Source organism: Squalius cephalus, assembly GCF_949319135.1.
Source record: "Squalius cephalus genome assembly, chromosome: 10".
In the NCBI taxonomy this organism is placed as follows: domain Eukaryota; kingdom Metazoa; phylum Chordata; class Actinopteri; order Cypriniformes; family Leuciscidae; genus Squalius; species Squalius cephalus.
In genome coordinates, this window is record NC_137131.1 from 9,441,872 (window position 1) to 9,457,830 (window position 15,959).

General features: G+C 35.9%; 1 protein-coding gene across 1 annotated transcript; it reads left to right on the forward strand.

Moving 5' to 3' along the window:
• The first annotated feature begins 9,211 nt into the window (after positions 1 to 9,211).
• On the forward strand, positions 9,212 to 15,615 carry sec61a1b (SEC61 translocon subunit alpha 1b). The gene is made up of 12 exons (XM_079884621.1): positions 9,212 to 9,344; positions 10,071 to 10,138; positions 10,228 to 10,293; positions 10,432 to 10,510; positions 11,663 to 11,794; positions 12,144 to 12,253; positions 12,900 to 13,053; positions 13,141 to 13,301; positions 13,435 to 13,632; positions 14,123 to 14,314; positions 14,411 to 14,487; positions 14,577 to 15,615. Exons 1-12 carry the CDS (start codon positions 9,338 to 9,340, stop codon positions 14,761 to 14,763), a joined length of 1,431 nt encoding a protein of 476 aa, XP_079740747.1. The 5' UTR covers positions 9,212 to 9,337; the 3' UTR covers positions 14,764 to 15,615.
• The last annotated feature ends 344 nt before the right edge of the window (positions 15,616 to 15,959 follow it).

Sequence of the window (15,959 nt, forward strand, 5' to 3'; positions counted from 1 at the left end):
AATGTTTCTTGAGCACCAAATCATCACATTAGAATGAGTTCTGAAGGATCATGTGACACTGAAGACTGGAGTAATGATGCTGAAAATTCAGTTTTGCCATCAAAGGAATAATTTAGTATATTGAATAGTAATATTTCACACATTTAAGAATTACATTTCAAACTCAACTGGACTTCATTCATACTAAATGTCTCATATTATTGTGCTAGATTTGGTGAATTGTGGTCCATGAACAGCTGGCCCAAAACATACCCACTCCACAGGGGGCTTCCGATGCCAAATTATGGGCTTTATAGGCTTTGAGGACAGTGAGTGTTTAATCATTTGTTCTGTATGGTTGTTTTATCTGCTTTATCCCCCGTCTTAGTGGAGTGATTTGATGTAACCTCGTGGATGAGGGCCAGTGTGCCTTTATCCAGCAGTGTCAGTGCCAATGTAAATGCTAATTGGTCAGTGCATGTATATGATTTGGGATTGTTTTTCTGCCTGAATGTTTGTTTGATGAATATTTCAGCATCACCCTTTGGTTGCCATGGTAACGGACCTGTTTGGTAATACTGAAATCGCTATGGCAACAGAACAGTAGCATATTTTTTGTTCTTTTCTTTTGCACCAGGGATCATGTGGTGGCCTACATACGCTTATTACACCTCCTTTAAAATGTCAGGCAAATATCAAATTAATTCATCCCCAAGCTTGAACATATGTGGGATGTGTTCACCTTACATAATTACTGGTTTCAAGTACGCAGCTGGGTCAATTGAAGAGTTTACATTTGCATGCTCATTAAAGATACTCAGCTGTGCTCTGTTTTAGTTCAATTCATTCTATTCTTCCTTTGTTCTTTCTGTGTTCCTAAGAATAGACCATTGTGAGAGCAAAGCATTGCTTGGTTTCTTTTGTCTTTTTCTGCGGACTGAGTCATACCTTTTGAGGTCGCTCACACATAAGTAAATATTTAATTTGTCAGGCATCATCCTGTTATATTTAACTTCCCAAGTTCCAGAGTGAGATGCTTTTGATAAAGACAAAACTGGGACAATTCTCTAGCTTGAATAAACAATAAAATAAAATAAAAATTATTTAAAAAAATTAAAATTATTATAAAATAAAATAAAAGACATTAATAAAAATAAATAATAAAATAAATAAAAGTTTATTCAAACTCACACAGTTTGAAATATATTTTAAATCTAATTTTTAATTAAGTTTAAAATTCAAAATAGAAGCATTATATACAGTTCTAAAAAATATTTTGTAATTAATTAATAAGACATTTGTAAGTAAATAAAACATTTAATAAATAAATAAAAGTTCAAATTCACTCAAATTATTATGCTGAAAATATAATTTACAATGAACAAAACTGTATTCAAATTAGAATAATTTTCATTATAAACATTTTATAAAAAGAAAATTTTGGAAAATTCATAAAATACGTTTTATAAATAAGACAGCTATAAGTAAATAAAAAGTTTATAAATAAAAAAAATTCTAATTCACTCAAATTATCATGCTGAAAACATAATTTATAATGAACAAAATTTTTATTAAAATGGAATCATTTTCATTATAATATATTTTTTTAAAAATGTGCTAAATACCTTTTCTAAATAACTAATAAATAATAAATTTATAAATAAATATAAAGAATATATAAATTGAATAAAAAAAATATTCAAATTCAAGGGCATCAGTGATCCTGTATGTCATAATTAGCAGGGTAATTTATAGAGGTCACTTCATCGACTTTACCCTCGATGCAAATCAATATTTCATCCCATTCCAGTCCCATCGAAAGCATGTGTTTGTGTGGCATGGTTCTTCATATGATACATTCAAACAAGTGGAAAAAAAAGACACTAGCACTGCTCATCCATATAGCCAACATCACATGATACAGGTTAACACTGTAGCAACTACCAGAGGAAAAACAATTCAGGGAGACTAAGTCATAAACACACCCAGACAGGGCCAGCCGTATAGGTCATGAATGCCCCTTGGTTTTGAGAGAGTGAGAGAAATCCAGGCCAAGAAAGAATTCAAATCTTACATAAGCACCGCAATGACGTCAATGCCACTCCCATAGCATTAGCTGTAGGCTGCTGCTTTGACTTCATTCACTGACAGCGCTGTCAACATGTGTTTAATCAGGCCTGCCAATTACACTAACAAGATCAACTACATCTACTCACCAACGTATTCTTGATCAGCTACAGGCCTATTGACTTGGCTTATTATTTCATTAACATAACTGCAAATGAGGTGATTCTCAGGTAATTCAAGAAAAAGACTCTGTTGCTTTGCTTGGTAAAAAGACTAAGTGAGAAGTCTATGAAGAAAAAAATTATTGATGAATGTATTTAAAGGTTGGGTAGGTAAGAATTGTCTAAATAACTTTTTTCAAATTGGCTTAAACTGTCTTTATATACCAATACATAATTAAAATGTAAGTACTTTGAAAAAGAGAGTATACAAATTGAGTGACTATAGTGTATTTAATCTTCAAAAAACACAGCTCATTAATTCCTACCGGGACGAAACAAGTGATTGGCTTGCGCGACTGTCACTCTCCGTCGCCATGACTACCGCCGCTATTACTGGCTCTGCCCACGTGCGCGCAGTCGCGCACCCGTTTTTAGGTGGGAGTGAATGGAATTAATGAGCTGTGTTTATTGAAGATTAAATACATTAGAGTCACTCAATTTTTTATACTCTCTATTTCAGAGTACTTGCATTTTAATTATGTATTGGTATATAAAGACAGTTTAAACAAATTTGAATAAAAGTTTTTTTAGACAATTCTGACCTACCCTACCTTTAATTCTACTTCTATATTGTATGTAGTGTGAATATACTGTCAAAGCAGCTCCAGCAACAGCAGACAGAGAGAAAGGGCAGGGTTGATCAAGCGTTGTTTTTACGTAACCGATGCTCTTTGTTTTTCAGCTAAAAAGTTGAAGAAAATGGAAAGGGGATAGTATGAGGAAGAATTTTCAGACAAAGTTTTTCTTTTTCTGATAAATAATTTTTTCTGTATTTTCTTTACAGATTAAATATAATATTATCTTATTTAAATTCTTTAATTCTTTTAAAAAATGTTATTTAAATTTTTTTTTTATTAAATCTGATACAAGGGGAATATACAATAAACTTCAATTTCTCCTGTTCTTCGCACAAGCTATATTATGCCTTCAGAAGACTGTGAATTTAGTACATTTGGACCTCTTAAAAGTGTTTTTTGGAGCATGACAGACATGGCTACAAGAAACTGCTGTTGTATTGAAAAAAAGCGCACAAATTGTTTTTCTATTGTGTTCTACAGATAAAATAATAGGTTTGAAATGACACAAGTATAGTAAATAATGAATTTATGTGAACTAATTTTATGTGAACTATGCCTTTAAAAACCTAGTGAAATGGCAGTGAAGCACTGAGTCCTGTAGCCTTGATGTAACAAGGATGATGTAACAGTGTCTCAAGCAATTGTAAAGTGTTCTTGCGTCCGGTTCAAGGTATTCAGAGGAATGCAATTAGTCTGCTGTGAATAATACTTTAGTGGAAATAGTTTGGGTGCCGGTGCACAGGGCGTCCTTCCATTTTAAGAAGGAATAAAATAGGACTAGAACTAATTTTAAAGATGTATTGACTTCCCAAATGATTCCAATATTGCCCTCTTTGGTTTAGGAATCTGTTGAGTTGTAAAGTGCTCTGTCTACCGAAGCGTTCTGTCCTGATGTGTGTTTGCACATGAATTGTCACATTATGACTCACTAGACGCCTTTCTAACTCACTGATAGTATTTATAGAAGTATCTAAATATAAGAAAGAAAAAAACTCCCACTAATCTGAAACACACAGAAAGCTCGGACATTTGATGACAATGCATTAATTTACTACAGTAGTTTAGTACAGAGATAATGAGTGTTTAGTAATTATGTGTGAGTCTGAGCATATGTGGAACTAACCATAATATGTTTACTCTCTCTAAACAAATTTGTCATGCCTCATCAAAGGCTTAGGGATCATATCTGTGACGTGGCAAAGAAATTCATGGTGTCACTTTAAGGGTTAAGTAAATGTCTCTGATATAAATGCCTCATTCATTCATTCATTCATTCATTCATTCATTCATTCATTCATTCATTCATTCATTCATTCATAGGCCAGGGGGTTTACACAAAGTTTAAATGTTTTACTTCATTAAACAGCAGGGAGAAAGAGCAAAGAGAAACAATACTTCAGACAGTGCTTGTTATGTTTCCACATTTAATTGCACTTCAATAATAAACAGCATTTTTTAAATAATGAAATTAATATTTTTATTTTAATATTATTATTAATAAATAAATGGACGGACGGACGGACGGACGGACAGATAGACAGATAGACAGATAGATAGATAGATAGATAGATAGATAGATAGATAGATAGATAGATAGATAGATAGATAGATAGATAGATAGATAGATAGATAGATTTTTTTTTAAATGAATCATAACAAACATTTCTTTTTCTTGTAGGATTAACAATTAAATGCTTTTGTAAGCCTGAAATGTCCCCACACACTCAGTCAGTGTGGGTGTAAATCATCTCTGAACATATCAAAAGGGGAAATGAAACTAGACAGATATCTAACTTTATAAACTCATGAATTTGAGCTTCTACCTAGTAACAGAAGGGTTTGCTGAAGTATGCATATGAAGAACCAATAAAACTGAAGAAATGAATCATGTCATCTTTGCCATGCTCCTATTCTATAAAAACTGTTGTATTCTTTTTGCTGGTGGGATTTTCTCTGAAATTGGTCTGAGATCCTCCGGCTGTGATTAAAGCTTATTGGAAGGCATTGTCTGGAGTCTGTAATGCTGCGCAGTAGGTTAGTGGAACACTAGAGACCTTATTCCCAAGTACTAAACAGGAACGAGATGCCGCCTGACTCAGTGTGAGACTCTTAGTCAGGGTTATATTGCTGTCAGGTAACTATATTTCTAGACATTTATGCAGTCAGAATAGTTACTCTTTAAGGTCAGAGGTCAGAGGTCACTTCACCTTATAATTTTGCAAATGTCAACTGCTTGGGCCTGGAGACGCCCCAGGTAAACTTAAGTCAGGTGTGTAGGGGAAAATCTTCCTCAATAGATAGATAGATAGATCAAATAATGTGTTTAATTAATGAAAGTCCGTTCTAAAGGACAAATGACTAATTGTGGCAGTTATATCTGAAATAGATTTCATTGGCATTTTGTAAATTGCTTGTCAGCTCATTAAGATTGAAAAGTATGAGGAAAGATTTAAGTAATAATGTCCAGCTATGTACGTGTACATATGCTTCTTATTGCACTGAGTGCTTTTAAAGGGTGGTATAATGGCCTTTTCACAAGATGTAAAATAAGTCTTTGATGTCCCCAGAGTGTGTATGTGAAGTTTTAGCTCAAAATACCCCACATGTATTTTTATATAGCATGTTAAAATGGTCACTTTTTCAGGGTGAGCAAAAACGCTTCGTTTTGTGTCTGTCTCTTTAAATGCAAACGAGCTGCTGCTCCCAGCACAGGGGGCGGAGCTACAACAGCTTGCCTCATTTTACCTCACACAGACATGCGCTGAAAATTTCAACAACTTTTAGCCTTTTATGTTCAAACCGAAGTCAGAAAGATGGAGAGACTCAAGAAGAAGTGACAATTTCTGTATGGTTAGTTGATGAATTTATGTAGCTTATGTGTAGTTATCTTCTAGTCATTGATTGGCAGATTCTGTCTTGATAATCTATAAATCGCGTTCCGGGGCGGGGTTTATGTAAATTTTAGGGTTAGTGATGTCACTAACCCGGGAGGAATGTCGTGTATTCCCTATGTCAGCTGTTTGTTGTAGTCCTTAAAAAGCTATTTAAAAAAAAGAAAATATCTCCCTTTGCTTTGAACTTTGAGCGTTGTAACTTTGCAGTTGTTGTTTATGCTCAAACAGCAACATTACACTCTAACTAAAGTTAAAAAAGTGAAATCATAATCAACCTTTTCAAGAACTGATGTGAACAGTATTGAGGCAGTTCACTTCCTGAGCATTTAATAAAATAGATGAACTTCGCCAAATTATGTAAGGCATAAAAAAACGGATGGAGCCCAGCAATCCTAAGTGGGTCGCATGAGCCAACGGAAATGTCACATAAACCATAAAATAAATCAAATAACTTTCAGCACAGTTAGCAACTGAAGAATTTAGATCCTGCGTTATGTCAACAGCATCTGAAAATAGCAGCTCAAATTGACCATATCTCACTGAGAAATGCAAACACTACAAATATAAATGAAGCGGAAGGCGAACGTCTTGCTTATGTATCACGCTGCTTTCTTCTCAGTCCATCCACATCCTTCCACATGGCTAAAATATTATTCATTTATAATAAATATACAAGAGGTACATGAAACAAAAAAATTGCTAAATCAAGTGCTAAATGACATTTTTCCCCCTTATATGACACAACACTGAGATGTAAAAGAAAACAAAGTTGGGGGAGAAAAGAATGTGTGATTTGTGTGGTATTTGCTTGGCCTCACCTCTGTGTTATCTCACAGTTCACTGACCATTATATAACCAGTCTGAACAAGTATCTCTTTATTAAAGCACAGACAACTCATCTCTAACCAACAAGCACACCAGAGAATCAGCCGCTGTGTGCATAAATGTGTATAAAGTACTGAGCAAAAGGCCATGTGCTCAATCTGCTCCCTCATTTGTACTTTCCCTGGTTGGTGTGAATGTTGGTATGGCTCAGTGATAATGTGTGTCAGATCAGATTGGCCTGGATCAGCTGCAGACAGACACCAGACTGGGAGAATCTGCTGTTATTATCATGTTATAACCATTCAACTAATCTGTTTTGATGAACTATTGGTTTTTAATAATGAAAAATCATCAGTTAAATAATTGATTATCAAGTTTTAAAGGGATAGTTCACCCAAAAATGAAAATGCTGTCCTCATCTACTCACCCTCATGTTGTTCCAAACCTGTATGACTTTCTTTCTTCTGCTGAACACAAAAGAAGATATTTTGAAGAAAGTCGGTAACCAAACGACTGATGGTCCCCATTGACTTCCATAGTAGGAAAAAAAAAATACTATGTAAGTCAATGGGGACCAGCAACTGTTTAATTACCAACCTTCTTTAAAATATCTTATTTTGTGTTCAGCAGAAGAAAGGAAATCATACAGGTTTGGAACAACATGATTGTGAGTAAATGATAACATCATTTTCATTTTTGGGTGAACTATCCCTTTAAATGTTGCTGTGGTGAATTACACCATCTTATAAATTACAAAAATATAACTTGAAATATGTATATTAAAAATGAATCATATTATATAATGTAAAAAAATAATGGTATTATCATTGTAGGCCTATATGTCAAAATAAGCATCATTATAAAAGTGGTATGATTGTCAAAAAACGTCTTAGTACTATAGTTCATATTTGTTCAGGGACTCTCACCTATATGATTCAACAGTAAAGTGCTTGAGGCAACAGGTTTTTTCATGAATCAACAGTGCAGGGACGCCCCCTGGCGGTTATCTTCAGTTGCTCAAACACAAACCATTCACCACAAATTTAAGCATTAATATTTTATGCTTCTTTATTGTTGCCATTATATGTCACCTACCAATTATATTACGTTGGAATTAAATGTTCTCTTTGAAAGTAGTTTGAGTTTGAGTAACTTTGGCTAATGCATCAAAACGTTTGTCAGTCTCAGCACAGTCAATTAAAAGGCTAAAAGAAACTAATAAAACATGCAACTATTGCTATCAGTGTTGGGGTAACGCATTACAAGTAACGCAAGTTAGGTAATCAGATTACTTTTTTCAACTAACTAGTAAAGTAATGCATTACTTTTAAATTTACAACAACATATCTGAGATACTATTTATTGACTGACACCTGAGCTCTCCTGTCCCCCAAATCGTTTGTGAGGTGCGAGGCGTTGTGTGCGCTGTTTATGATGGTTATTCTAGACTAAATGTGAGCATGCATTTACTTATCTCACTTGCACAAAAACATATTCAGTATTCCTAAAAATGAAGAAAAACAGTGAAATGCAAACTCAGAATATTACACAAACCTGTAATAATAAAATATAACACATATAGCCTACTTAATTTATTCTCACTTTATTATCCGTACAGTAAGCTACAGATGTAATTTTGCTCTTCCTTCAGCCTGCCTGAGTATTATTTATTTCACTTTTGGTGTGAAAGGGGCTATACAATTGCCAAAAATAGAACTTTTGCATTTTTTTGTTATTAAAAAACAAACATGAGAGCCCAGCCCAAGTAACGCCAAAGTAACGTAACACATTATTTCGCATAAAAGGTAACTAAGTTATGCAATTAGTTACTTTTTAAGGAATAACGCAATATTGTAACGCATTACTTTTAAAAGTAACTTTCCCCAAGACTGATAATTCAGCAATTCTAATCAAGTGATTTGAGATATTCTTCCGCCAGGGGGCGCATGGAGGCTCACGAAGCCGAATCGAATCTCCTTTTAAATAATTTAAATCTCAGGTAGCCTACATTCAATTCTATTACGTCTACCAAATGTTTGTTCCGGGAATGCATACAGAAATCTATCCCAGCAATCTCTAGGCTACTTTAGATCAGTATTATGTCATTATGTCAAAGATTATATAACTGTAAGAAAAGTCACATTTATCACGTGACTACCCTCAAGCCCGTTCGAGCAATAACATACCTGTAAACAGAAACCTAAATATCCACTGATGTAAGATAACAAGGCAAACTATAGCTTAAAACGATCATATCATACTTTTTTTTTATTTATTTTTTTATTGCAGAACTTACACATAATTACAAGTTCAGGGAAGTGAAGCAAGGTTATATCTCTTACAATGAACAAACAATGATACGAAAAAAAAAATCCTGGGTTTGCATACAGCACATTATGTAATTATACATACAAAAAGGAAAAGAAAAGCATAACAACAAGGTTAAGTCATATCTTTGAATAAAGCATCATAATGCATCAAAAATGTTGCACTTTTTTTGTTATTTATAAGTCTAAGTGATGAAATAAAAGAATTAAGGTCAGCAAGAAAAAGCCTACGTATTTATTACGCAACATCAGTGACGACTTCCGGGCCACTAATCCCGCCCTTTCCAGTTTATTTATTTTCCATTCAACCCACTATTTCTGTGGCTCAGACACTGACGTGTATCTCTGTGCTCTGGGTGATGACGTGTCCTGAACACGCTCCTCTCGTAGAGCTGCTGACCGGTGATTGCTAACCGCTAGATTGGGACCAACATCAGAGGAACACCATGGCCAGTGAGTCTTCATCGTTTTTTACTGTACTTCCAGTCTATTAACAACTAGTACAATGCATTCTGTAGCTACAAACAACTTGTATTTTAACAATAACAGGTTAGCCGCAGTGTTTATTCGCTCATTAAACATTAGCAACTGCATTTTGCTGTCATAAACTAATGTTGTTCATTGCTTTATCATTAGGTTCACAGAAACACGTTGTTTAACTTTACGTTGTCGTTTAAAATGTGACTTTAATGGTTTAATTTGTAATTACACTGGTTTTAAAAAGCGACCATGGCCAGCTAGTAGCAGTACTAGCTCCGTAAACTAGCCTTCTCACAAATGCATTTGTTGTTTATTTGATTGCTTAGAAGTTGATTGTATTGTAAACCTGTAATATTGCACTTAAGTAATTTCGTTAGAACCATGGTGTGTTAAAATACAACGCTAACTTCATATACAAATCTGCCAACTGTGATACTAATCGTTAGTAGCGTGAATTGTATTCGTTTTATGCATGCATTTGGTGTGCAGATGGTTTTGATCGTGTTATTTGGGTCAGGGTTTTCTTCTTGGATTGAATGATGACGTTGCAAGATAGAGATTCAAGCAACTTGTTTGACCTCCAGAAACTAAAGCCACGTCGCCTGAAATCCCAAGAGCTCCTGGGATAGTATCGTTGTCTTGTTTTCTCATGTTAGGTTCAATAACTGTAACCCTAAGAGCGGTTCTTTTCTTTTTCAGTTAAATTCCTGGAGGTGATCAAGCCATTCTGTGCGGTTTTACCTGAGATCCAGAAACCAGAAAGGAGGGTATGCGGTTAGATCTCATCTCAACATCTTGCTTTAATAGTTCTTGTGGCACTTAAGTGATACTAACTCTTTGAATCTCTTCACCACAGATTCAGTTCAGAGAAAAAGTGTTATGGACAGCAATTACCCTGTTCATCTTTCTGGTCTGCTGCCAGGTATGTTTAATCTGTTAGTGCTGTAAACTGTTGATCAACAAATCATTCTTGTGCATTCATAAACCTCTCAAACCAAACATTACCATCTTTGGATGTTTTTATTGGTTTAAATGATCTCCTATGATCTCTGTCCTCCAGATTCCCCTCTTTGGAATCATGTCTTCAGACTCAGCAGATCCCTTTTACTGGATGAGAGTGATTCTGGCATCCAACAGAGGTGTGTATACCTGAATCAGCAATGTCAGACAGTGATTGAATCAGATGAATGATTTAATCAAATCTCATTGGCTGATTAATTTGCTCATAATTATAAAATCAGATTTGAATGATTTTAAGCACCCATGCTAATCAATAACTGTGATTTGTTTAGTTGTCAATGAATTGTACAAAATTATCCCAAATAGTGGATTTGGAGTAAATTTTATCTAATATTTGTTATACGCAGAGCCGGACAGTAACTGAGTACAGTACTTAAGTACAGTTTTGAGGGATCTGTACTTTACTCGAGTATCATTTTTGGGGAGTACTCATGACTTTACTCAAGTACATTTGAGAGGCAAATATTGTACTCTTTACTCCACTACATTTCTATCCATAACTCTGAGTACCCGTTACTTCTAAAAAAAAAAAAAAAAAAGGAAAAAAGACATCTCGGAAACCCTCTCAAATGTGATTGGATTGTGCAGGCGCCACTGATTGGGACAGCCTATCAGTAATCACCTTCAGCTTTCCGCCAAAGTCAACTCCATGGTCAGATTTTGATAAGAGATGAAACCATGGATGAAGACGCAGCAGGTCCATCCCGGGAGCGATATTTTTTTTCCCAGGATGGTAGGGGAAGACCCCAGTGACGGGTAGGTTTAGGGGTGGGGTTAGGGGTAGGTCATCAGACCAATCAGGGATGACTTCCCTAATGAACATTCATGAGTCTTCCCCTACCATCCTGGGAAAAAAAATATCGCATCCCGGGAATGTGCCAAGCCGTGGCCCCACCTCGCCAGACTATTTCAATTTTCTGAACAAGTTGATGATAGTTTTCGCTTCAAGTGTTTGCTGTGTTTACCAATGTAAGCACTGTGGCAGTAGTAATGCAATATTTAGAAAATGTACTCTTGATACTCAAGTACTTTTAAAAACAAGTACTTTTATTTAAGTAGACATCTGACTGTAGTACTTTTACTTGTACTTGAGTAAAATTTAGCAAGGGGTATCTGTACTTTTACTCAAGTAATGTAGCTGTGTACTCTGTCCGCCTCTGGTTATACGTTATTTTTATATTGGTCACCCGCATTTGCAAAATCTCAAATTGGCCAACCATAAGATTTAGTTTAGTAAAAGTTGAATTAAAGCTTTAAAATGTGTGTTTCAGGAACTCTGATGGAGTTGGGTATCTCTCCAATTGTGACGTCTGGTCTAATCATGCAGCTGCTGGCTGGAGCTAAAATCATTGAAGTTGGAGACACACCTAAAGACCGGGCGCTCTTCAACGGAGCTCAGAAACGTAAGGCAACCCTTACTCTTTTACACTGCATGAGTCTTGTCCATTTACATGGCTCTCTGCAATTCTTGTTTCTGATTGGTCATTTGTGGATCTCTGCATTTAATTCTACTATGATATTTGAATGACGGGGAAAGTTTAATAATGCAAGATTATAATAATGTATTATCATTTACCAGTTGCACATCTTTCCTGTGGTCTTTGATATACTTAGTTAATTTACTTCACTGCTTGAAACTAATAGAAAGGTCTAATGCAGCTCCCATTGCAGTAATGCTTGTGGAAAACCCATCTTAATGTCACCATGGCATTTGTTTCTGTAAGATATCTAACTGTGAGATCTTTCCACCAGTCTTTGGCATGATCATCACCATTGGCCAGGCTATTGTGTATGTTATGACTGGCATGTATGGAGACCCTTCAGAGATGGGTGCGGGAGTCTGCCTCCTCATCATCATCCAGGTTAATTCACATTCTCTCTATTCTCTATTTTATCGACATGTGCTTGAAATAATTAGACGTTTTAGGAGTGATAAACCGATATTAGTATGTATCTTCTTCAACTGATAACCTTTTCTACAGAAGCATTTGGTTCTGACTGAATCTCCTGATAGGATTGTGAATGGATAATGCACATTTTCGGTTTCAGTCATTCATATCGTGTATCGTGTGCATTTTAATTATAGTACTCCTCATTCTAGATACGATCATTGACAACAACCTTTAAAATAACATTGGATCTATTTTTACCTTATTGTGGATTTTTTTTTTTTTTTTTTTATCTCTCCAAGTAATTAAATGGCACTGTTGGTTGTTAAATTGTCTGTAAAATCACAAGACTTTGCTCTGGCTAATGCAGTGACCTTTGTAGGCACTGTGTAAATCTCATCTGTTTGCATTCAAATCTAACCCTATCTATGCAAATGAGCGCATATAAACGAACTGATTGATCAACATCTTGTCAGTCTTAATTTGCGGTTCATTTTGTGAAGAGCATCATTCTTTCTGTTGAAAACACCTTGCTTTAGTGGTGGTCTGCATGCTCTGTATAGAGTTTAATTATGTTATGGTTGGTCACTTAATGATGTTGATGATCTGTTCTCTGTAGCTGTTTGTGGCCGGTCTGATCGTGTTGCTGCTGGATGAGTTGCTTCAAAAGGGTTACGGTTTGGGCTCTGGTATCTCTCTCTTCATTGCCACAAACATCTGTGAGACAATCGTGTGGAAAGCGTTCAGCCCAACCACAGTCAACACAGGAAGAGGTTTGTGTTCAGGATGAAGTGTCTTGTTTTGAACCATTCTGTGGTGTCATAAGCAATGTTGACTGATTTTTGTTTGTGTACATTCAGGTACTGAGTTTGAGGGAGCCATTATTGCTCTGTTCCACCTGTTGGCAACTCGTACTGATAAAGTGCGAGCTCTGAGAGAGGCCTTCTACAGACAGAACCTGCCCAACCTCATGAACCTCATCTCTACAGTCTTTGTCTTTGCTGTAGTCATATACTTCCAGGTTAGTGGATTATTGTTTAACAGAGGTGTTTGCTAAGGTTTCACTGATGTTATGGCTTGTTCAAATCCTAACCCGAATTAGCTGACAGCTTGTATTAGATGCTAAGTATGTATATTTTTTTCCTGTTCCACAGGGCTTCAGAGTCGACCTCCCTATCAAATCGGCACGTTACCGTGGCCAGTACAACACATATCCCATCAAACTCTTCTACACCTCCAACATTCCCATCATCCTGCAGTCTGCACTGGTGTCCAACCTTTACGTCATCTCTCAAATGCTCTCCACTCGCTTCAGTGGGAACTTCTTGGTCAACTTGCTGGGGACTTGGTCGGTAAGTGACCATGTATAAGTTATTTGTTACTTTAAAATATTTGCGTTATCTGAACTTTTTTTTTTTTTTTTTTTTTCGTTTAAAAATGATTCTATATGATTTGTTTACATCCTTAAGTGTTTTTAATTTAGCATTTTGATTTAGATTAGAGTTAGAATATGCTAATTGTATTTAATTGAATAATTTTAAGTACTTTTCAGTCATTCTGTGGTCACTTTTATATTTGCTGAAGCCCCTCTTGTGGGCCCTGGTTGGGAACCACTGTTTTAAATTATGCACACTCACACAAGATCAAACTTTACCTGGCCTAGAAAACTATTTAATCTGCACCTGTGTGGTCCGCCATCATGGAGGCTGCCATGACCAGATCACATGACCAGATGGATTCTGCTCATTTTTAGATTGCTTATCAGACTCTTTGGGTTGTATAACAAATTGTTTTAAAAATACTTGGTGCTCCTATAATGTGTGTGTTTGTTTCTGTTAACAGGATAGCTCAAGTGGAGGGCCAGCTCGTGCTTACCCAGTAGGAGGTCTGTGCTACTACCTCTCTCCCCCAGAGTCTTTTGGTACAGTTCTGGATGATCCAGTTCATGCAGTCATTTACATCATCTTCATGCTGGGGTCCTGTGCCTTCTTCTCTAAGACCTGGATTGAGGTGTCTGGATCCTCTGCTAAAGATGTAAGAGCGTTAGGCTATTCCTGCTTCCTGATCACACAGAGCTACACTGCACAGTTGACTTAAGTGGGCTTTATATGTTCATTTTGCATTACTTAGGTGGCTAAACAGCTGAAAGAACAGCAGATGGTTATGAGAGGACACCGAGAAACTTCTATGGTCCATGAACTCAACAGGTAAAACATGCAGAGCACTCAAATTTAATTAGACCCAATGAGTCAAATATGGAATAACTAAAACTTTTTTTTTTTAAATCCTCATTTAGGTACATACCCACAGCTGCAGCTTTTGGAGGCCTGTGCATAGGTGGTCTGTCAGTCATGGCTGACTTCCTGGGAGCCATCGGTTCAGGAACTGGAATTTTGTTGGCCGTCACAATCATCTACCAATACTTTGAGATATTTGTGAAAGAACAGAGTGAAGTGGGCAGCATGGGTGCTCTCCTCTTTTAGTACGGCCTACTGTGGCCACATCAGACTGTCTGAATTTATAAGGTTAAGTTCTTTTATATGATTTTTGTTTTATCAAATGCACAAATTCAATGTTCTACATCAAGGATGGGCTCCCAATGTGCATCTGATCCTGACCTGTAGTGGCTCGCTTTGCACCAGAGTTGCAGACTGAATTGTGTTTTGCTCTCATGGGGAAAATATGGCAGCTTGATATCTCTGTATTAAGTATGGGAATGTAACCATCCACTCTTTCTGGGTTTTTTTTTAATCTCCCAAGCCAGTATCTATCTATAGATGTTTCGGATTCTACGTAATTCCATTCAATTATGCATAATAGAAGAAACATGTCCAAACCTGATCCACATTTGATACGCCCTGCAGTTGTCTCTATGTGTGTGATGAGGCAAGCGCAATGTTATATGGCAACAGTTGATATGGTGTAAATAAAAATAGATTTTTACGGTTGGTATGCGCACTTTTGCCCGCTGAGTGTGTGAAGATGTTGGATTGGTTGTTAAAATTTGCCCAGGTTTATCAATGCCATTTCTTTGAGATTACTGCATTGAATTTGTTGAGGTTTTGCCAACAGATTTTCCATTATATTTATGTTGTTTTTCTTCTTGTATCTACAAGCTATTGTAAAATAGTTCTGTGCATTTCAGGATCACTACTTAATGTTTCTGTTATCGCCCCCTTTTTAGATCTCATTAGCTTTGGTTTCTTTTAGTGGACCAAATGCTGCAGAAACTGCCTGTTTATGAATATTCCAGTGTTGATATGAGAGGATGTGGTTTGTAATAGTATTTCATTTGTTGTTTTCTTATACAGACCACAGTATTAAAATTTGTTGAACACTTTTGGAGTTTTGTTCTTTTAATTTTTTCATTTTAATTTACATGTTGAGCACAAATTTTTACAATTCTCAAAGATGTTATTGCAAAAGATGTAGATGCAAAAGACTTACTTCAGAGTGAAACAAATGATTTCTGTGCAGAATCCACATGGCTACCCCATTCCATAAATAAATAGAAAAAACTTCAAAATAATTTGTCTTTTTGTGTTGTCATATGCTTTCTTTTGCTTGGCCTCATCCTGATGATAAAATAAATATGTTCATAGTGTCCTCTCAGATGCAATGTCAAATCCACTTAGAATGCTGAATATGAACTGACAGAATAAAATAAATGTAATTATTT

Bases quoted from the DNA above. Each gene is read 5' to 3' on its own strand.
- sec61a1b (XM_079884621.1), top strand. The intron at 10,139-10,227 runs GTATGCGGTTAG...TCTTCACCACAG, and splicing joins TCCAGAAACCAGAAAGGAGG to ATTCAGTTCAGAGAAAAAGT. The intron at 14,315-14,410 runs GTAAGAGCGTTA...TGCATTACTTAG, and splicing joins CTGGATCCTCTGCTAAAGAT to GTGGCTAAACAGCTGAAAGA.